Source organism: Sabethes cyaneus, chromosome 1 (genome assembly GCF_943734655.1).
Source record: "Sabethes cyaneus chromosome 1, idSabCyanKW18_F2, whole genome shotgun sequence".
NCBI classification, from domain to species: Eukaryota; Metazoa; Arthropoda; class Insecta; order Diptera; family Culicidae; genus Sabethes; species Sabethes cyaneus.
Window position 1 is genome coordinate 101,407,667 of NC_071353.1, and position 23,829 is coordinate 101,431,495.

General features: G+C 39.4%; 2 protein-coding genes across 8 annotated transcripts in view; both read right to left on the reverse strand.

Moving 5' to 3' along the window:
* Window positions 1-6,750, reverse strand: part of LOC128732354 (protein white) — a 46,740-nt gene extending 39,990 nt beyond the window's left edge. For 2 of the 4 annotated variants that reach the window (XM_053825616.1, XM_053825602.1), the window contains exon 1: window positions 6,009-6,750. The gene's annotated coding sequence lies outside the window, so the exon portion shown is untranslated. The remainder of the gene's footprint in view (window positions 1-6,008) is intronic. The other 2 variants (XM_053825609.1, XM_053825622.1) reach the window with 2 other exon arrangements.
* Window positions 6,751-15,546: 8,796 nt separating this feature from the next.
* LOC128739965 (phosphatidylinositol 4,5-bisphosphate 3-kinase catalytic subunit beta isoform) overlaps window positions 15,547-23,829 on the reverse strand; it is a 36,194-nt gene continuing 27,911 nt past the window's right edge. For all 4 annotated transcript variants that reach the window (XM_053835475.1, XM_053835485.1, XM_053835479.1 and 1 more), the window contains exons 3-7: window positions 23,014-23,466; window positions 21,822-22,955; window positions 16,919-18,115; window positions 16,740-16,859; window positions 15,547-16,674 (exon numbers count right to left, since the gene is read on the reverse strand). In XM_053835475.1, the coding sequence (XP_053691450.1) occupies window positions 16,546-16,674; window positions 16,740-16,859; window positions 16,919-18,115; window positions 21,822-22,955; window positions 23,014-23,466 (3,033 nt within the window). In that variant the 3' untranslated portion in view covers window positions 15,547-16,545. The remainder of the gene's footprint in view (window positions 16,675-16,739; window positions 16,860-16,918; window positions 18,116-21,821; window positions 22,956-23,013; window positions 23,467-23,829) is intronic.

Consider the following 23,829-nt stretch of genomic DNA (forward strand, 5'->3'; position numbering starts at 1 on the left):
TTATTTTTGTCAATTTTTACTAAATAAATACAGGAAAAATACCACTGGACTAAATTATTTTATCTTTACTATTTTTTTTCTCTTCAACACAGGGTTACTGTACTCAGGTACGCTCACTTTCGCACATTCAACTGCAGTGCCTTAAGAGAGCTAAATCTGTAAAAATCATGTATAAATTTGTACAGCTATATGTGAGCTACAATTTTGCCGAATATAGTAGTGCATAATTTTTTCCATTTATAATAGAAACGATCGTCCACCTGAAAACCTTGTTGTATAAATAGAACGTTTGTTTGCGCTATGCATAAAGATTAATGATATTTAGTTAATTTCTAAAGCATTTACATCAAATTTTTTCATATCAAAAAGGGGTCTCGATTTTGGCACGGTTTCGATTTTGGCAACATAGGCGATACGCATTTTATTCATGTAGACAATTTATAGTCAGATGAAGTACTCAAATAAATAACAAATAACAAATTCGAAAGCCTACTGTAATGTGATTTTCATAGAACTATAACTTAAATGTCTACCAAATGGAGTCTAATGCTCCATGACTTGTATGTTACAATTAGATAGACAATAAACATATAGAGTAGGGCCTAGGGCGGGGCATAAGTGCGATGTTTGAAGTTGACATCAATTTTCGTGAGATGTAAAGAAGGACTACAAAATATATTTTATAGTGATGCAGTAACTCAATGTCTTCACATTCAACTGTAAATCATCTGGAATATGTAATAATTTATTCAATTCAGTAATTCATTCTTCTGATCAAGTGCCGATTCGCCCCACTAGCGGACCAAAAGTGCAAATAGCGCGGGGCAAAAGTGCGAAGCTCGAATCCATGAAATTAGCACCGCTGTAGCTAACAAAACCAAATTATCTTCAATCTGCGGTATGTTTCTGTAAGGAATATTCTCAATTTGCACCTTTCCTATTTTGCACTGGTGTATTGCAGCCTCCGTCAGATCGAAACTTTTCCAAACGTTTGTTTTTTGTTTCATCAGCGGAAAAACATTGTTTTCCTTCGGTCAACATCTGTAGAGCACACAGTTTTCTGCAGATTTTCCATTTCTAGTATCTGTAATATAGTGCCAAAAACTGTATATAATTAGCTATACAATTTTGCCCCGTCCGTGAATCGCACTTTTACCCCGCTAGGCGCTTGACGGGGTTTGATTAAATTATGGAAAAGCGAAATATATTTTATAAATTCTTTTTGCAATATCCTTCTGTTGATATCGTGTTTGCCGTATAACGAAAAAATACATCAAAACCGTCCTAAAATAACATATGCACATAACTCAGCAACTATGCTTCGTAAACAACCAAAATTTTCGTTAGATTCAAGTTGTCAAAGTAGTCACCCATCCATGACAATGTAGTCAATTTACTCGGAACTTGTACCGATAAATCATTGAATCGCCCTTTTACCCCCATCACACTTTTACCCCTCCTTACTCTATGTATATTCTTGTAATAGATATCATAGTTTACCCCAGGTTTCAGAAAATGTTATCGTGGCGATCCTTTTTAATCTAAGTTTTTTGCTGCTTTTGCTTTATATGGTTACAAACTAGTTACAAGAAACAAAAGCAAATTTATTTCATCATTCTTTAAGCGAGTTCATATATAATGTTTAGCATATCAGTTATAAACCTTGACCAACCCGAAAACAAACTGATAAGGAATCCGACTCTTACTGCATTTTCCAGCAGATTTTGAATTCTGTATACACGCCATTGACGTTTTACGCTGGTGAGATTCTTGATCCATTCATTCAATTCAAACTGAGAGCGTTCAATCAAACAGAAGATTAGAGTCATAGGTATATTCACAAGCGTTGTCTTTCAGAGGAAAAGCAAAATGTGAGGAATTGTTTAACAGCAGTTAAATATCATTACCAAGTCATTTTGTAACGCTCTTGGCGTATTCTAAACAGGGATGGCACAATCACTTTCACTCAATTCACATTCATTTGACAGTACCGTCTCAGTTATGCAGAATTTGAAAAAGTTATATATGAGACGATTGAAGAACTAGTTATTATATACAACTTTTCTGAATAAAATTCTGTTGTATCTTTTGTATTTACGGTGCTACAATGCTAGTACCTCTTTACTGACTAAGTGAACGTTCATTTAGTCATTAACGAGTTACTAGCACTGTCGCGCCGTAACTACAAAAAGATACAGCAAAACTTTATTCAGCAAAATTGTAGATAATAACTAATTCTAAAAATGTCCCATATAAAACTTTGTCAAATTTTGCTTGGCTGAGACGGTACTGTCAAATCTAGATAGAATTAACAAAAGGACGAATGTCGCAAATGTAAACAAAACGGGTGAGAGTTATTTTTTGCTTTACCAGCATAGGAAAATCAACCCTCACTCGATTTGTTTACGCTTGCGACATTCGCCCTTTTGTTAATTCTATCTTCAAATGAATGTGAACTGAGTCAAAGTGATCGTGCCATCCCTGATTGTAAAGAACGTTTTAGCCTTTGTACGCGGAAAGAACACTTAAAATTTGTTTGATTTTTTATTTAAAAATCATATAGGTATTTGATCTCACTGAAACATTTCAAGAATTTTGTTCTTGACTATCACGTCTTCTTCTGGCAATTTCTCCTGCGTTGAAACCATAAGACTTAAAAAGAAGCGAAATATACTAATGGCATGCGTAATACAATCTTCATTACCGCGCAAAAATTCTTCTACCACTAACTGCGTACAAAGTACGCAAAGTACAAATCCACACGCTACTACCAATCAAGCCTATAGACTGTATCTGTGCACAATCAGACTGGAAAAATAAGTTGCTCATGCCAACCAAAATCAGGATTGCAGTCGCAGTTGACAGGATTCCGCCAAAAATCAGGTGGATTCCTCGTCGTGCAAGGAACGCAGTAATGCCTATAACCAGGTAAAGCACAGAGTTGTACCGATTAGGGCAGTTTCAACGTAACGAATGCCGGGTTAAAGATCATAATTTGTTCGTCCGAGTAAATGACCGGTAAATAATCCAATAGACAACAACAAACCAAATCGCAGTTTGATGTTACTCTTTTTAATTGGTGTCAAAATGAGTCTTAATGCCGCTATCACGCAAAATATTATAGACAATAATACTGACTTCCATATCTCTGCCAGATGAATAATGAAACCGGAAGTCGCTGTAGCGCACGTTAGCATCATACATACATATACTTTCCACAAATGTTGGCATACGGCGGGCTCTAAATTTTATTTAACAATCTAAGACTACTAATAGTTTGATGAATTGAGTAAACTTCGATTGAAAATCTTCAATATTTGCGGAAATAGTTTAGTCTGTTTTCCCCTTTACTGGCTGTTGCCACTGGGCACACTGCCTCAAATCGTTGAAGCGCAGGGTTGGCTCAGACGAACGCTATTTTTACAGTGGGCCCGTAAAATGTGACAGTTGACAGCCGACAGGAAACGGAAGTAAAAGGGGAACGACAATTTAGGACAGTCGATGAAACTATTCGTGGTGATCACTCTTAAAACTATAACGCGTTAAAATCTAAACTGCCGTGAATCACTTAACAGTCTCATTTATATAGGAAACTCCATAGAAAATGGGACTGATACGCGATTCACGGCAGTAAAGCTATATACTATTAGAATATGTATAAACGCTACATTGTTAAAATTGGTTAAATGGGTTATTCTAACATAAAACTTAACTGTTATTTCTAAAATTACAAATTTGCCTAATGTGATTAGTTGGATTAAGTCCGGTAAAGATACCGAAAGTTTTAAAGCTGCATTACACCGTATATTGGTTTGTGCTGCTGACAACCTGGTGTCCGGATTGATTAGTCTCTTTACTCCCCGCGCCAACACTGGTGTTGTCTAATTTTGCATGTGTTTCTATGTCATCTACTCGTATATTCGCAATACTGCCCAAATCTTAGTCTAGATAGATGGATTATCATCGATCCAGAAATCACTGTAAAGCAATGCAAAGCCTAGAAGACACATTCCGTTATCGAAACTTGACCTTCTGTTTTTATGCGACAGACTTCGCAACCAGCTGATAGAGTACAGGACAATTGCAGGGCCAGTTGCTACGATCCTATTGACTCTAACAGCCTCTCTCAGCCGAGATTCGAACATACGACAACTGGCTTATTAGATCAGCATCGTACCTCAATACCTTAAATTATTCTAAAAACATGCCTTAAATCTAAAATGTGCGACCCATAAATCGCGTCAACCAATGTTGACTCCAAATAAAAATTTTGTTGTGACACTCTCAGCTATCATTTGAGACGTAAGCCCCTAGGTTTAATAACATAGTGCTTATGTCAGGATAGAATTACCAAAAGGGCGAATGTCGCAAATGTAAACAAAACGAGTGAGAAGTACTTTTTGCTGGACCAGCAAGGAAAATCAACCCTCACTCGGTTTGTTTACGCTTGCGACATTCGCCCTTTTGTTAATTCTATCTTCATTTGGAATACTCTACACTCTTAAATGATTCTACCTGTAAATTGGTCGGATTTAGTTAAAGTTAGGTTGAAACTACTCAAAATGCCCTTAAAGTGCACAAACTCAGATTTTCAGTAGTTTTTCAACCAAAAAATTGGTAGTAGGAACTTAAAATTGCGTTATTTGTCATAGAGAATAATTCAATTATCGGTAGCAAGTAGCCAAAATTGGTTGAAATTTTTACCCAAAGTTTGAGTTTGTACACTTTAAGGGCATTTTGAGCAGTTTCAACCTAGCTTTAACTAAATCCGAACTATTTACAGGTAGAATCTTTTAAGAGTGTAGTGTACATGTATCAGGCAAAAAGAGAAAGGTTCATCTTATGCCAAAAACTTAAGCACTTGAGGATATAAATATTTCTTCAAAAATACAAAATGAAGTGTGAATCGTGATTACGTATGACAAGCTGGCTTTGTACCTAAAAATACTGGTTGTGCAAAAACTTACAGAATCTAGCATTGGAAGCACTGCCGTTCATACTGTCTTAAGCTCCGCCTTTCTGTACATACATTCAACAATAGTGAGATAGAAGTAATAGCATCGAAACGACATAACATAATAGTTCAGGGCACTCGTTTGAAGTGGTGTGCTTAGGGAGAGTGGAGCAGCCAACTTTCTAAGGTTAATCTTGGTCCGATTAACAACATATCATGGATAACGAGCGGGCCCTTCTCCCCACTTGCCGGGCTATTCTGCATCAAGAGGGCTTATTTAACGATTGGGCTCATGGATCTAGTCCCTGGAAGGCGATTCTCAACACCCCTGGTACGTGTAAGTGATGTTGCTTACCGGCCTATTCCCTTTTGGCCCTTCATACAGTGAATATGACCGATCGTTCAATATGTACAATTCTTTTTGTGATGATGATAGGCCCATTGCTATGGATGGACGTTCTGCTAAAGCAAGTGGTAGTACCCTATATTCATATTTCATATTCAGATCGAAAAAACTACAGCCCTAAGGGTTGTACGAAAGGGTGACGTAGGACTATATCAGATCATTAGATCAAAGAGTAATGTAAACTGCATTTCTGGCACATGTCTTATGGTTTCGATGCTATTACTTATGTCTTACTATTTTTGAAACCGTCCCACTGCGCGACGCCCTCGGCCAAGACCCGAATTGGCATCCCCTTGTTTTCTAAATCAGTGTTTCTTCCATGTTTATCATTTTTTAGATTTAGCTAATGGTTCTTTTTGTGCCCCTTATCCAGTACCTATTTTGCTACATTAATTGCTAGCTAGTGCCCTTGGTGGGGAGGAGTCTGAACAGCGGCACACTGCCTAGCTGACTAAAATTACTATTTTTAAAAGCAATATTGGTTTTTTAAATCGCCATAGATGTAATGTGTATGATATAAACCCTATTGTTACTTTTGATGCGATTGGAATTGCTAAATAATGATGTAACATAAAATCTTGAAACAAGAGAATTTCTTAAATACAAGCTTATTGACGTGGGATATTTTTTGTAAATAATGCGATTTACCTAAAACTGTTTCAGCTTAATAAACTTGGTACCGATGGTGTTTCACTGGTAATCCTAGTATGTTTTCGAAATCATCCAAAAAGTATTCAGCATCGTTAGTTGACACAGAAATAAACTGTTATCACGAGCACGACTAGAGTTCACAATAATTGCTCGAGGCATTCAATTTTAGTTCCAAACCGAATGATGAAATAATGAACACAGAAACTTAGAGGCTTCACTGGTATGTAGGGTTATTACTAGTCGAGACTGCCGTTTCTTATTGCAAAACAATAATCGAATCAGCATGTAGGTGCACTTTTCATTCAAACAGACAGTTCAGAAGACTGGAAACGAAAATTGCACTTTTGTCGTTTGGTTTCAAATTACCGACTGATCTGTTTTTACCTATATTCGAAATTATTAGACTGGTTCCAGATTTCCAATGTTCAAGCTGAAGATTCCTCAAAATGTTTTGCATCAAATTGATAATGATGTAGAAAAGAATGTTTCAGGAGTAATAATAGTTGTTAGTTTGAACTGGTTGAATTTGGATTATCAGGTAACATCGTCCAGAAATTATTACTAACTTGTATGCGTTTAACCAGCCACCCTATCTTCACTAATGTATGCACTCTTGATTTTGCATTTCAACCGCAAATCCGAACCCAATCATTCGCCAACCCTCACCACTCAACAAACGTCCTACCCGGGATGTAGTTAAATCAGTACATCAACTATAACTGAAAGGAACACTCGTTTGTCCGCTTTACTACCGGCCAGAATGACGATTAAAACACAACTGAACATACCACTCACTGCATGGTGTCGGTATACTCGAATCCTTCGGTCCGTTGTTACCGGTAAACAGATACAGTTGACTGGACAAGTCGTTTCTCGTGTTGATCGACCGGACACACTTCAGCATGAGGAGCTTTCCTCAATTACACAAACTCTAACGTATGTACACGTATTAGGGAAATGTGCCGCATCAGTTAGAAGATAATGAGAAGTAGGTATGGCTAAGTGAGTCCCGCCAATAGCGGCATTGATAAGCTTTCTTCTCTGTCGCTATTCGTACCGAAGCAAAACGCTACTTTGGTCAATTACAAGTAGATTGACGTGGTCTTAGAGTTTATCAAAAAATTATTATTGATAAAATTTCGTCCAACCCGTTACATTTTGATATCAAAAACAATTCTCTCAATTTCTTCTGCAATGAGGTCTCTTTTCACGCGAGGGATATGTTCCAAGTACTCTATGAAATCGCTTATCAAGCGATTCCAGTGTACGCTTTGATTTTTATGGACAATCGTTTGAAAACCAGCTAAAAGTAAACTAACTTTTTTCATATTTGGTTAATTCCTTAAACAGAAGCAATAATCGAACAAGTGCCATAAAAGTCATACATATATTGCCAGTACTGGACGAGTACTCGCGATTTGCTCAGAACGGTGGGGCTGAGTATGAGTAAATCTTTGAAATTGAATTGAGTAAATCGTGAAATTTATATAGATGTTAATTTCCTTAAAATGGAGCTATAGTCGAAAGAGTGTCGTAAGTCATACCTGAACCTTTGGTATTTTTTATAGACTTTGCCTAGTTCGGCATTCACCTCTGTACCTTCGGTATTAGGGGCAGGGCCGTAGCGTGCGGTTGGCGCTAGCCTTTAGCGGTGCCAAAAACGGCATGGGTTTCACCAGCAATTAATGTAGCGAAGTGCTGGCTGGATCAACCCAAAGTATACTATCACAATTAGATTATTTAGAAAAGGAGCACTTCATTTCGGCTATAGCGGCGTCCTCGTTATGCAATTACAAGATTTTGACAGCCTTTTGTTATTTGTAAATAGTTCTGCTCGGTATATTTTTTCGCAATTTAAACCTTACGTGGTTTTGAGATATTCATCATGCAGGAGGAGGAAAGGAAAAGAATTGTGCAAAATTACCTCTAAAATCCTCCAGCGTCAACCCGGGACGAGTAAAAATTTCTAGATTATCCTAAGTGGCGCAAGTAATTAAAAAGTAGGCACACTCTTAAATGAGTTTACCCGTAAATTGATTTAGCTAAAATTTGGTTAAAACTACTCAAAATGCCCTTAAAGTGTATAAACTCAGATTTTGAGTAGTTTTTTAACCAGAAAATGTAGTAGGAACATGAAAGTGCCTTATTACGCGTGCAGGGCGCTATATCTCTGCATATTAGTGTTGATAGGAGGAAATGCTTATCAACTTAAGGACTATATTGGCACGCTTCATTGTGCCTGATTTTTAATTTCAGGTACCTATAATAAAATTAAGTTTGTCACGAGGTTTTCGAGCCACCGTAAATCTCGCATGTGCATAATATTTCTCAATAAAAATTTTCAAACTATGGTTCGTAATGTAATACCACTACCATTATATTTTATTTATAAAAAAGGTGTATTTTTGATCTTAATTTTCTTAATGACTGGCTTTACAAGAAAATTTCCGAATATCCAGGTTAGTCTCATACAACCAGTGCTTACATACTGAGAATCGTTTCGTATGGTACTTTAGCATCGTTTGCTTTCGCGTCTCGCTCGTTGCATTTTTCCGACAGCGGTTGTTTTAGAAGGCCATTTTGAATTCTTTTGAGCACACTTAGCAATGGTACGTTTACAAACCGGAACTTTTATTGAAATCTTATAAAGATGCATTTTAATCGTGAAATCGGTTACTTAGGAACATTGCGCGTTATTTTCATCATATGATTATCAAATATCATAAGCTTGATAGCTTTTATACAACTCCCTAATAAAGTAGTCAGAGTTTTTAGGCCAATTCTATGATCGAAGGATGCCAAAAGGTATCTCGCGCAGTCAATGTTTTTGATGAATTGCCAAATAGACACGTTTGTCTCAGGACAGCTTTCGTGCATAGCAACAAATGTCTATCGGTATTTAATAGCTGACCGCGCGTGATTTCGAACGAATCGAATATGTTGATAGCACATAACTGATTTCTCATAGTTTTTTGTTATATCGGTATATGTCGGATCTCCACTACCTGTTGGCCACATAACCAAAAACGTCCTCAAATCGTACGCGAGCTCGAATGACAGTGATCGCACCACCTACCTCGGTGGATCCAGATCAATTCCTTTCTACTAACAACTCCTTCCTGTGATACTTGTGGATGATACAGAGGATTCCTCGGTCTCTAGTAGCAGCAAGTGTCGGACTAACATTCTTTTCCCTCCCAAATTGACCTGCATGGGCGTGGCCAGCTTTGCTATTGATCATCACAAGGAATTAGATCACCAGAAAATGCATTCTGAGAATGATTCAAAATCTCGGTGTTAATTTGACGTAAAAACTAAATGCTGACCGCTGTACTCTACCGCAAATCCGTCCCCGGAAAACCTACATGTGTTGTCCATAAATTAGGCAACCCAACCGAAGTCTCAAACAACAAAGTACAGTGGCCATCAGACTCGGGTCTCGTAAGTTGTACGACCGAGTGCTGACGAGGCACGATGGATGTGCCTCGCTCGTCGATAAAACTTATGCGAAAGCCAATTTCAACATAATCTGAATTAATAGTGGAATTTGATCGTGAAAAGATTTTTTAAAATCATATTCCGATGGTCCAATTGGGTATTTTAATTTTCCCAAAAAAGTGGATTTTTCTATCTCATTTGATAGCCCGTCGTTTCCTGAATCTAGCAGTTCTTTTTATATTTCAATTAAGTCAATATTCGATTAAAAAATTAATAAAAATCAAAACTAGAATGATTTGCTGTTTGACAGATATCAACCAAGCCGATTGATTGACTTGATGTCAGAAGTTCTCTCCCTCTCTTCTATCTCTCTGATAGAGCTCTTCATTTTAACCGAGCTTTTAAAGCTCTCATATGAAACCTGTATCGTTCGATGGCCATAGTGTATCTATTCACTGTGTTGTCTAAGACGAGCTAAAAAGAAAAGTGGTTTACTTGTAAGCTATCGTCTTATTCCAATTTTTTTTTTCAAATATAAAAAAAATGTTTTTTCATTACTTCCATTAGTCAAATTCGGAAAAGTCTTCATGTAGCGATTAGAATATAGAATATGCGGAAATGTATATACCACTAAAATACCCAATTCCACAAAGCTCCGCTCGGCGCTCGCGGACTTCATATCATTAAATACATCATCACAAGTTTTACTCACAATTTAATAGTTTCTCAACTACCGCAAACTTTATTCCGACACTAGTCTAAAGCCCAAATATTATTTTTAACCTATCTGTTAACTGTACATAACTCGTATGTAAACTACTTACAATTCTAGTCAACAACCTGTATTAGTGTCCAAACAGAATGCTGCATCAACGCATCCGTCAGCGTCAATTGTAAACTCATGGGAAAACTGTCAGAATAACGGTGACAGAATAACAATATTGTTGTTGTTGTTATTTTATTTGAGAGGTTTTACACTTTCGTGCATTCGCCTCTATGAATAACAATATTAAAATAACATATACATTAAAAAATGAAGTTTTTTCGGATGGTGATAAATAAAAACTAAGACAGCTAATTGAGTTTGATAAATTTCCATAGAAGGTAATTATATTAGCTTGCTTGCAAAAAAATCTACGCCCTTGCGAGCGGCCTTCCGGCAGTTAACCGGAACATTTGCCATGGCGGACGAAAACATGCGTGTAGGCATGTTTTTGAGTTCTTTCTTCGTTTATTTATCAATTCCTCCTCAGTTTTCGCGACAAAATTGATGGAGTAGATCTTACGCTTCAGGTTTGTCCATAAATTCTCAATGAAATGCAGCTGGGGGACGTTGCCTGGGTTCACTGACTGCGATATTCAGCCGCTCCATTTCCTCCAACGATTGCTCCGAGTAGTGGGCCGACGTCAGATCCGGCCAGAACACCGCGTCTTCGACCTTATAGTATTTCTTGATGAATGACGCAACTTCCGGCAGGCACTTCGCACTACAAATTTCCCGATTCACGGTTAATCCGAAGCGAAAGAAGAGCAGCTTTGACATCCCCTTCTCGCTGATTGTCAGCCATAGCATTGTCTTGGGGAACTTGGTGTGTGAAATGAACTTCACCTCGGAGCTCACTTCCTTCGTGGGGATATTCATGTATGTGCGATGACTGACCTGTTTTAAACCAGATCACGTTTCTCAACAAAGGTTGGACCGATTTGATCGATTTTAATTTTGTTGGGAGGGGCTCACAATTTAACCAATCATTATCGATATCTTTTGGATTCTTCGATACTAATTGGATATTTAGATCAAAAGTTTTGTATAGAAATTTGCTTATATTGTACGGAAAGTGACTTAAAAAGTTCATACCAGGCTGGTGGATGTAAACACGGAAAGCGTATACTTTGTTGGGACAATACTTTTTCTGTTTTCACTTCGGTCAATTCAGCAAGATTGTAACCACACTTTTCGATGCTTCGAGAACAAATATTCATTGATATTTAGAGAAAAAAACAAGCAAATTATTATTATTTTTTGAAACGATGGTTTTTACAATTGATGGAGGGACGGTAGGGGAAAGTAATGAAAATTTTTTGGGAAAGGAGGGGAAAGAGTGGAAAGGAAAGGGGGGGGGGGGGGTAATGGATAGCTACGCTTAACAAATTGTCGTTGTGACTCCTATCTTTTGTCCAATGCTGGAAGATGCATGGGTCGAACCAAGCTATAATCAGAGATTATAACCGGATTTGAACCCACAACACCTGCCAGGGCGTGTGGCTCGCTGGTACCCGTATACCTTTGAACCATAGAGGCGCTGGACAAAAGAAGACTGCGCAACCCCCCTTATTAATGTAGCGGCCTATCTGGTTTTTGGGCTGTTTTTAGGCCACAAAGTTGTTTATTTGTATAAAAATATCAACAGGCCTACTGGCCCTACTGATACACTTAAACTAGAATCTACGTACTAGTGCCAGGAAACGAATTTTCAGTACCTCGCGGCTGACGTTTAAGTCGAAGCTATGTGTAAATCGATTGAAATGGCGTTGCAGACCGATGATTGTGCTAAATGTGCTATAGTTGGTTCGCCGATGCGGTACACGCAGAAATGGACAGTTGCGTAGAGCACGACTTTGGGCGTATATGTTGAGGTTCGCGAGTAGACATGGGCAATCCACTCTCGAGGTCAGCATGTCGGTGACTGCCATTGGTCTGATCACGTCGCGACGAGTGTTCAACGGGTCAAGATCGATGAGTCTGCAGCGTTGTTCATAGCAGGGCAGCTGAAAGAGGTCGTTCCCGGGCAATCTTCGAAGTGCAAAACGTATGAATCGACGCTGCACTGACTCGATTCGGTCAACTCCATTTTGGTAGTACGGACTCCACACAGGAGCGCAGTACTCAAGGTTGGACCGCACAAGAGCACAGTAGAGAGCTTTGAGGCAGTAGATATCGTTGAAGTTCTTGGCGATCCGCATGATAAATTCCAGATTCCTGCAGGCCTTATCGACAATATATGCGATGTGCTGTTTGAAGTCGAGCTTAGAGTCAAGCAGTATTCCCAAGTCCTTAACCCTCTAACGGGCAACATCGTAAAAACGATGCAATCAAGCTGATGACTATTTTATCATGAAAGTACACTCAATAGAACCTTAAGTTCGGATTTTCATGCAAAAATAATTATCTGGAGGACCGCCAGGTTACAAAAAGTCCAATTTCTCTTTTTCGTTTTTCATGTCTAACGCTCTATCCAGATATTTTTTCAATTCAAACACATTACAAAATTGAAATAAAGCATGAAACTTACGCATACAAAAATTTTAAGGTCAATCATTTTGTTCTAGATATCCTTTTTCTCCAAAAGTAAAAAAGGGAATATTCGCGCATTAATTATTTTCGGAATTTTTGTTTTTGAAAGATGATAACTTTTGAATGCATAGTCAGAATGTTGTGATATCAATATCAAAATGTCAAGAAATCTATTCTGAACATATTTTGCATATTGTCAATTCAAAACAAATTTCATATGCAACTCTGGAACACCAAAAGCGAAGGCCGTCTACAGACGGTCTTACCCGTTAGAGGGTTAACATAATTTTCGCGGCGTAGAGGCACGTCTGATAGAATGTAGTCGAAAACGTGAGGGTTCAATTTCCTTGAGAATGTAATTATTTCTTGAGAATGTAATTTTAGACACACAGATTTGGCCTCTTCCTTCGTCAACTGTAGAAACCACCGACCGAGAAGTTTTGATCTAACTTGTTTTTACTTCCAGGACGACGACACTATGCAGGCCCTTACGACTTGCAAGGTACTGCGTGTGACGTTGTTCGTCCGAAAGCGTGTCAGTCCGCGTTTCTCAGCGCGGGTCTTCGGAGAAAGGCTCCGTTCCTATGAAATTGACCAAACTCGCGTTTTAGTCTTTGACCTTGAAATGTTTTTCCATAAATTGAAAAAACCATCGTTTTAAAAAATATGAATATTAATGGCTGCACGCATTTCAAGGTCAAAGGCAAAGGCACAAATTTTCCAATATAAGAATAGAACGTGCCGCCTGAGCCACCCTTACTGATACCAATGCAGCGAGCCACAAGCCCTGGCAGGTGTTGTGGGTTCAAATCCGGTTATAATATCTGATTATAGCTTGGTTCGATCCATGCATCTTCCAGCATTGGACAAAAGATAGGAGTCACAACGACGACTTGTTAAGCGTAGCTACCTATTACCCCCTCCCCCCTTCCTTTCCACTCTTTCCCCTCCTTTTCCAAAAAATTTTCATTACTTTCCCCTACCGTCCCTCCATCAACTGTAAAAACCATCGTTTCAAAAAATATTAATATTAATGCCTGACCGCATTTCAAGGTCAAAGACTAAAACTCGAGTTTGGTTAAAGCAAATTATGCCTCTAGATTATTCCAGATTTCTCGACCTAGATCGGTCTGTAACAAGAACGAGGATTGAACTTGAACGGGTCAGAACCCGGATTTTATTTTTAGTCTCCTGTCGATTACTGGTGAAAACTTACGCTTAATGCGTATTCATGTGAAAGACCATCTCGACCTCAAAATTCTGCTTTAGTCTAACAAATTGGTCATATCTTTGAAACTCTACTGCGAGCAGAGTCGATAGAGTCGCAAACCCGAAGTTTTCCTGAATATCAAAAGTTGGATGTGTTGCTCAATTCATCGTTGAGTCATTTCGCATCAAAAATATTCAAATTCCTGAGGAACAATTATTTCCTTAAATTTTGATAACAAATCGAAATAGCTGTTCAGACAAATCGGGCTTTGTGTCAGAATTTTTTTTTCAGATTAAGTTCTAAACTAAAGACCAACTTTTATGCTTATTGTTTTGCATGGTTAAATGTGGTTAAACGTTTGCAGCGGATTTATACCCATTCATTACATGTGATCAAACAGAGAAAATGTCTCATCCCACCACCTTTTGGCAATTGAATAAAACCAACAGACTATTTTTATTTTTCCGAAAAGACATCTTGCAATTTTTATTTAACTCAACTTCAGACATCAAAATTACAAAATAGGATGTTTAGATCGATGCCAACACCTGAAGCTAATGTGCGAACAATTTCGGCGAGTTTGGAGCAACGTTTACCTTAATACTTTGCGGGCCCGCAAAAAGAATCTACGTACGAAGCCAAACATTGGATTTGGCATGATTTGTTTATTGCGTGGTAGTCCTTTACGGCCATGAGAAATGGACTATGCCCGTGGAGGACACCACGCGCCCTTAGTGGTGTTTTCGAACGGAATGTGTTGCGCACCATCTACGGCGGATTGCAGATGGAAGACGGAACGTGGAGGAGGCGAACGAACCATGAATTGCATCCGCTGCTTAGGGAATTACCCATCGCTCACACCGCAAAAATCGGTCACCTGCGATGGGCTGGGCACGTCGTGAGGATGTCGGACGACAGCCCGGTTAAAAAAGTTCTCAATAACGATCCTACTGGAACGAAACGGCGGAGCGCACAGCGAGAAAGATAGATCGATCAAGTGGAAGGCGACCTGCGGACCCTACGCAGACTACGTGGTTGGCGAATTGGGGCCATGGACCGAGTGGAATGGAGACGACTTCTTCGTACAGCAGAGAAAACCACGGCCTGGAGCTGATTTAGAAGAAGTTTACTGCGTGACATCAATCGAAATCTACTCGTATGGCAGCTTTTCTAGATGACGACGGTCAGAGCGGTTGATGTCACGATCGCTTGTTCTAAGTATAGGCGTCCCATCAACAAAATCTGCCTGCCTATCGAAGACGACCGAGAATCTTTGTAATCTGTTGATACAATTTGTAGACGGCTTGCTGGTGTTGTAAAAATTCAAAACCCTCTAACCCTCTTACCTTCTAATTCTAACAATTGCAATTTTGGAGCATCGTCACAAAGGCCTTTTTCGGGTTCAATCCGAAGAGTTAGTCGCTTAACTCTTTTTCCTTGTAATGCAAGTTTGCCCCAATTTGGCGCTGTAGAAAATATAACCGGTTGCTCAGTTATTACTGTTTAGTAGCATTTTCGAGTAAAACTCATTCAAAGCTCTGTAAAAATGAATTCGCTTTAATAGACAGGGAAGTTCTGTAATCTTAGAATAAATTTATAAAGATAAGTATATATACTATGACAAAATTTATTCGATTTCTTCGTTAGGGCTTTTTACTATTTTCAATAGAGTGGTACTATATGCTTAAATAAAATGTACTGCGCTTCGCCCATTCCTACTTACATATTTTCTAAAGATACAGCATTAAGTTAGTGTAATATACCAAATATAATTTGCTTTAATTTACTGCTAAGGCTTAAATCAATATTTTTTAATTTGGGTACAATAAATTTGCTAGTAAAACTGAGTTAATTTCTTTATGATTTCTGCGGGACTTGCAAAAAAGTAACAATACGTATTTTTCCTATCAGTCCGTGCATCGCTATTGTTAGCTTGGTACACTGTCTGTTACTTGATTTATTATCTCTATGGTGGGGATGATTTAATCAGTTTCTAGTCGCTCCGCCACACACAGAAAATCGCTTTGATTTACTAATGCACAATGCTTTTTATCCTTTTTATTTTATAAACGTAATAGACTGACTATACAAAAAGAAAATTGGAAAATCCTACTAATACCAACTACGAGAAATTAGCAACCTACTTATATAATTCGCCTTTTTTCCAAATCGCTATTGGATTGGAGCACACTGTACGAGAATAAGTCTGAATATTTATATTTATGTATTGGCTAAACTATGTTAATTCTTCACATACTTCCACAGAGTGCAACAACTAGTGTCGTAAAATAGCAATAATATTAGTGGTAAAACAACTAGGTAGCCCTGCTTGCGCTAGTGTTCAATGTTCGCAACCTGGCGACCAGTCGAGGCAAACGAGATATGAGCAACAAAATGCGAGATTTTACAAATTCACGCAAATGAGACGGAAAATGAATGCTTGTCAGTCGGCTATAATGCAATAAATTTGCAATTACACAATTTCAACAGATTGGCCACCTGATGGTCCAATGTTCAGCAACACAAGATTCAACTGAGCATTGCAAAGTGTTTTGCAATGTTGCTTATATAGTGAGATTGTAACGAAACTGTCACTGCTTGTTATTTTTAGAAAAATTATGCGATGCCCAATTTAGTGATGTTTTCCACGAGTTTGCCAACGCTTCACTAAACTTTGATCTAAAATGTTCACGAGCTTCCGCATCTGGCCTATCTAGTACCTGTAAATTTAGGAAGAAATGATTATCTCGAACAATTAGGCAGTGAAATAGTGTAATGAATTTACCAGAGTTTCACGCAGATAGTTCAAATCCTTTTCGGATGATAACTCTGGAAGACCAGTAGATATCATCATGGCAAAAAGCGATAAAATTAAGCATCCGTGCTTCCTTAGGATAAGAAATGCCTGTGTACAAAAAAAGAGTATTAGTTTAAATAACGCTACGATATTCATAACTTGCTTACTTCTTCGCAAAGATGCTGAAACTGTCTGAATTCTTGCGCTTCTCGATCGGTACGACCCTTGTTGATTACGTAAACAAAATCGTGTGTCAGTACGAATGGAACTCTTTCTCGACGAAATCCAAATTTCTCCTTGAAGTGGCCAAGGATGTGTCCAAAATCAATATGAAACAACTGACCAGTCTTTTTTACCATTATATTGTCTGAATGACGATCGGCCACCCCTAACACATACGTTGCAACACAATATCCAGCGCAACTGAGAGTAAATTCTTGTACCGCTTTAGCTTGCATTTCCTCCGTTGTGTTATGTTCTTTTAGCCACGCTAATAGTGAACCTTTTTTAAACGGCGAGGTGGCTGAGAACATGCCTTTCTCTTTCTGAATATTTGCAATAGTCTCAGCATTTAGTACGACTTCAATAATTCCTAATCGCCGATCTGTGCTTATACAGCTATATGGGTTCATGCGAAAATCGTACCCGTGGCTTTTCCAAATGCGATCCATAATTCGTAACATCTGCAACGTAAGCATATCTTGTCGAAGATCATCACCGTTTTTAAAAATCATATTTATATCGTCTCCGTTAATATCATAATTTTGATAGACGATCCATAAAGGCCGCATCTTTGAGTCCATCACCTTACATTTTTCTGTTCGGACAGCTTTACATCGGAAACTCGGATTTAGCGGACTTATAACATCGGACATTGCTTCGGCAACTGACCGTTCTTGTAAATATTCAATCAACAGCGATTTTCCCTTCTCTTTACTACCTTTTTTTACCAACTCCGAGCTTTGTTGCAGTTTCCGCAGGCACTGCATCTGTTTCAGCAGAATTGCCACATGCTCTTGACTCCCTTTCAAATACGCCTCCAAGATCAATCCAAAACGGACTTGGACGGAGGGAACCTGAATCTCCGAACGCAAATGCCAGAAGAAAAAATGACCGATGTGCTGATTGTTGCGGGAGCGTAACAGCAGAAAGTCAACGAGATCACAATACAGGTAAGACTCATGTTTCATTGCTTGCACCAATTGCAACAGATAAAGCAGCAACTCACTGTCCTGTATCGTGCGTAGACATTTGACGGCATATCGTCTGACGTACTGATCAGCGTATGCATAATCTAATAACTCTAGCGCCCGTTCCACCGGCAGTAAGGGCCATTCTTGCAGGAGCGAAGTAATTTCGGCAATCTGAAATATTGAATATAATAAGTTAGATAAGAAAAAAACACTTTGCCTTGTACACTATTGATATATTAATAAATACATTATATCACGTCGGACAATCACTGATCGCAAATCTAAACTAGTTAGGAAACATCACTGTCAGTCACTGGCGTGGAGCTTAACTATATACACCATAGGGGTCCTATCTATCGTAATCGTATAGTAATATATAGATAAGCATATTTCGAAAATTGTCAACGAAAATGTATGTGGAGGAGCATGATACACAGTAAACGAGAAAGGGTTTCCAGACAAACTGACGCGGCTAATTCAGCTACCCTGGGGCGAGGGATGTGCTACGTGCATCAGAAACTTTGGGACAGCGAAGACAATCAACGCCATACTGAAAACTGAAGCTAGCAGAATAGAGCTAAAAATCAATGCGCTGAAAATCAAATATAATATGGTAGGAAGAGGTTCCAAAGAAACCGATGTTTGCCTCCCACGGACAGCAACTATTGACGGCGATAAACATGAAGTAGTTGATGAGTTCATATTTTCGGAGTCCCTGGTCACCATCGGCAATAATACAAGGAGATTCAACGACGCAGCCGTATGAACCACGAATGGCAGGTATTACTTGGAGAGATTCCCAGATTCCCTTCATATCGACACCAGAAATAGAGGCACCTAACGTGTAAATATGGCCCGACTAGTTCGAAACTAGTTCGCGAGTGTCGAGACATTTAACGAATTGGCGACGCGTAGCCTTGGGCCGAGTACAATGGGGATAAGTTCAGAATACAGCACGAGCCATTCCGGTTCTATACTGCTGGAGGAAGAGGTGGAAGGGTTAGGTACGTTAGGTACTTCAACCCTCGAAGACAGATGTGAAGAAACACCGAGAAACAGTCTAAGCATTGCCACGAGGGAGAATTTGGACAAGTATCGATGAGCGTGGAATTAGTTAACTACGACTCTGTGGAGGAAACAGCGCTAGAAGGAGGACAGAGATTGTGAAGAATTGTAACAACTATTCCGGGTTAATAACAAACACGTTCAAGTTCTATGTGAAGGTGAACAAATCGCGAAAGGGATTGGATGAGGGAAACCTGGTCATAAACGAGTGCGAGCTAGTCGATAGGTAAAAGCAGTTCGTCGATGAGCATCTCAACAGTAGGATAACAGTAGACGGCCGAACGGAAGTTAATCTGGTTGTAACCTGACTTCCAATATCGAGGAGATCCTCGAGATCCCGATATTGGGCACTAACAGAGCCCTTAGAAAAGCCCGACTGCAGGCAGAATTCTACAAATACGGTAAGGAACGACATTTTCTTAGATAATTTCTAGGGTATGGGAAGAGAAGAAACTACAGGAGGAATTGATGGAATGAGTGGTTTTTCGTATATCTAAAAAAAGGGACGATCAATTCGATTGCTGTGATTACCGCGGCGTAATGGCTACAAGGCGCTCTCCCAGATCTTGTTACATCATCAACCTTTTATAGCAATAAAAGATAAATGACAGTATCAGGCTGGCTATCCGTAGTATATATAGATCAAATTTGCACACTCCAACAAATCTCAGAATGGTTTGATGCGTGACCTCAAGAAGCTGAACGCCTTGCTCAAGAAGAGAAAGCCTTGCTATATGCAATATTACTCAGGGGCGACTCGCATGTTCAACCTGCTGCAATCAGTCGGATAAAAATATTTAAGATCTAACGATTACAATAATATAGCTCTCTCTAAAATGTTGTACATAAAAGAGTCATAGCCTGAAACTGAAACAAATAGTTTTTATGCTCGCATTGGCCAGTCAACATGTCAAGTCAAGCAGTTAAACCGAGTAGTCTAGTCGAGTAGTAAGTCGAGCAGCCGATTTGAATAGTCGAATCAAGCAGTCGAGTTAAGTCGAAAAGTTGATTCGAGTAGTTCAGTCGAGCAATTGAATTGAGCTGTTAAGTCGAGCAGTTAAATCGAGTAATCTAGTCCAGCAGTTGAATCGAGTGGTTGGTTCGAGTAGTATAGTCGAGCAGTTAAGTAGAGCAGTTGAATCGAACCGACTCGAATAGTCAAATTAAGCAGTTGAGTCGAGCAGTCGAGTCAGGCAGTTCAGCCAAGTAGTCAAATCGAGCAGTTGAGTCGAATAATTGGATCGAGCGGTTGTTTGGAGTAGTCCAGTCGAGCAGTCTAGTCGAACAGTTGAGCAAGCGAGCAGCCCAGCAGAAGACCAGTGAGGTAATTGAGAATAGAACCCATTGCTACACTGAGAAAACTTTTCGTAGTTTCTATGTGTTTCACACAAAGATTTTTTCCATGTGCCCAGTAAATGAACTTTATGTGCCAAACAGTTACCATTTATGTGTTTTTAAAATTTACCTTTAAAATTTGCACATACTATTCATATGCATATAATTTTCATGTGTACTTCTGGGCGGATTGTGTTTATATGTGGCACATAATAATCATAAGGATTTTCATATGGAAATTTTCCATTAGTTATGTGCGGATTATTTTGAGTGTACGAAAGCATGACGTCCTATCAGAGGCCTGTTTTCAGTTACCGATAAGCCTCTTATGACGTCCCGTCAGAGACCTGATTTTGGCTACAGACAAGCCTCTTATATATGTAGAAGATAAGATTGCTGAACTAAGTATTGCTCTATCTTTAGTAATTACGGCGCATTCCCAGTAGAGATGGTCGGGTAGCGGAAAATTTGCCCGAAACCCGCACCCGTACCCGTACCCGCCGGGTTCGGGTCGGGTTCGGGTATTGAAAAAAAATAATTTGCGGGTTCGAGTCGAGTACGGGTTCTTAATTTTTGTTTTTGAAACCGGGTACGGCTCGGGTCGGGTATCTCTATTGACCACATTTAACACTAAAGATGGTCGGGTACCCGGGCCCGTCCCGTACCCGTCGGGTTGCGGTCGGGTTCGGGTATCAAAAATAATAAACTTGCGGGTTCGGGTCGGGTACGGGTTTTTAATTTTTTTTTTGATCGGGTACGGGTCGGGTTCGGGTATTTAAATTTTCATACCCGACCATCTCTAATTCCCAGTTTACACCGGGTGGTGTACCAAGAGCGCTCTCTGCGTACTACCGAGTGTGAACTGGGAGTGCGCCGTAAATACCTAAGCAATACTTAGTTCGGCAATCTTCTAGATCAGCGGTTCCCAACCTTTTTTCGGTTCGCGACCCTGACGGATTTCCCTATACTGTTCTGCAGCGAACTAAAGTTTTGGCGAACCCCCATTTGCGGGGGTTCCTGTTCTAGATAGTAATTGAATAACTCGCTTAAGTAGTGCATAAAATTAAACCGTGTCAATTCAAAAATCGTAAAAACAAACGGTGTAAAAAAACTTAAGTATATCGTGAAGTTGCCGTTAAACAGGACGATACTATGGCGTATGTGGTTAAACTTGGTCCCCGTAGCGATGGTGTCGTTTCCCTGTGAGCTTCAATAATTTGTAAAACGATTTGTATAGAATGTGTCACAAGGTACTCAGGCAGGTAAACAGGCAACAGGCATGGAAGTTTTGTTGGAAGTAGCAATAGATCATAAGGTATGGTAATTGACAATCACGAGGGAAATTATATAAAGCTCTTGTGGAAGACCCGTCGGCCGTTGAAACAATTGTCTAATGATGAGTTTAGGATGTACAATCAAGTCATATTGGAACTTTACAATCTTTTAACTATTTGAATATATAAAGACCAAAACTTACCTCATTTCTATTATTCCACTCAACACAGTACAGTAAACACGGTAATCCATCTGGCTCCAGCATCATACACTCTCGTCGCTTCGCCCAAATCGCATTACGATCCTGCTCGTGAATATCGTTCAGTCGTTCGTTGTGCATGTACTGCATCAGAATTTCTTTAATCGGTCGAACTTCTTCGGCGCTATCACGATTCAGATTTCTATTTATTCGTCTCATCTTAGCCGCGTGATCTATAAGTTGATCTTCCGAAGGATATACTATAATTTTATTATCCTCATTGTAGTTGTGAAAACTTAGAATAATGGAGGAACATTCATCTCGTCGCGGATTTGGTTCCACTGTTCCCAGCGGATGCAGAACATCCTCTGATTGCAAATCTTCAGCGTATGTCCAAGTATAGAGTGTGACAGCTCCTGCTTTCAACTGATGTTTATAGTCATATAACATTGTATTGACCCAAGCAATAGGATTCATGAAGCCGTCTTTAGTTCGGCGGGCCCGAACACCAACTCCTTTCGCCGTTCTTACGTTTTCATATATCACTAGACATAGCCTGGCCATTCTAGGAACGTTTTTCACTTTGATATCAAAAACAATAGTCTCCTCCCAAACAGCTTTACCATTATTCAGTGATACTAGTTTCGTTTTCACAGGTTTGCATAGGGATTTACCGCCATGAAACAAGCCCAGCTGAATTCCTACTTCCACATTACGATTAACATCGCAGTTTAGATCAGCTATACCATGAACTGCGCATTGAAATTGTTCTTCAATGTCCCAACTAGTGATATACTTAACCTTTCGTAGTGTATGCGATGGCTGCTTGCTTCCTGTACTGTTAGATCGTTGCGTAATTTCCTCGGGAATTTCATAGATGTTGTCTTTGAATACCTCTACATTGCGCAGTAACTTTGGCACAAATGTGGGCGTTTCTTCGCGTGACAACGAATCCTGTACATATTGAAAGTTTATAATCGGGTGGTCGCCAAACATATACTCCTCTCTGCCGCACACTTTCAAAATAAAATCGGAACTGTTTTCATTCCGCGTATTGGCGGCGGATATTTGTTTTTTCTCTAGAATTCGTTTTATTACTTCATCCGGTGTTGCTTTACATGGGATTTTGACCGTGACCTACGACAGACAATTACAATATAAAAATTGGGACGATAAACTGGTGCCGTCAACTTACCTGCATATCAGTGCTCTTTGCCACAACACAAAAATCTCCGTTGGTTATCCGTTTTTTCACCACTTCCGGGATATGTGCACTGTTGACTAGCTTTGGCGGATACTGATAGGCTATCCGCTCCATTCTGTTCATGAGAGCACGCTTGTTGGCCACTTCCTCACCGATGCAGCTCATCTTGGTCCGAAAGTCATTGACCTCTGGATTTTTCAGTGTTTTTTCCGACAGCGTCTTACCCAGCAGTGTTGTAATGTTGTTATTCAGTTTGTTATTGACAGACACTTGCTTTTCTACGAAACGAAATATTCCGAACACCGGTTGGACGTCGACCAATCGTTTATTTTCATCGTTCATCAGCTCGTAAGTGTTGTTGCTGTTCAAGGTGCTCAAGAAGTACATTGACTTGTCGCCGAGGTGACAGTACAATGGGTAACGCTCTGCTTCTTCCCATACATCCTGAAATGAAAAAAAAAAATGGTTTGAATATGGCAGCTATATGTGTAACGTTTTTGATAAATACGATAAATCAGCGGATAAAACAAATCGGAAGGGTTCCGTTTTAGAGAAGACCGCGTTGCTGACGTAGTACCTACTATACTTTAGTTAGGCTTTTCCGACGTAACTTGATCTTGAATCAGAATTTCGATTTAGCCTTACATATGAACGACTTGGGCTAACGCTGGAGCCAGAGGCTCAAGCTGGGCTTGGGTTCAGGCTTGGGCTGAAAATTAGACTGTAACTTGAACTTGGATTTAGTGTTGGACATAAACTTAGACGTGAACATTGGCTTGCCTATGCGATACTTGTCAAATTTCATCC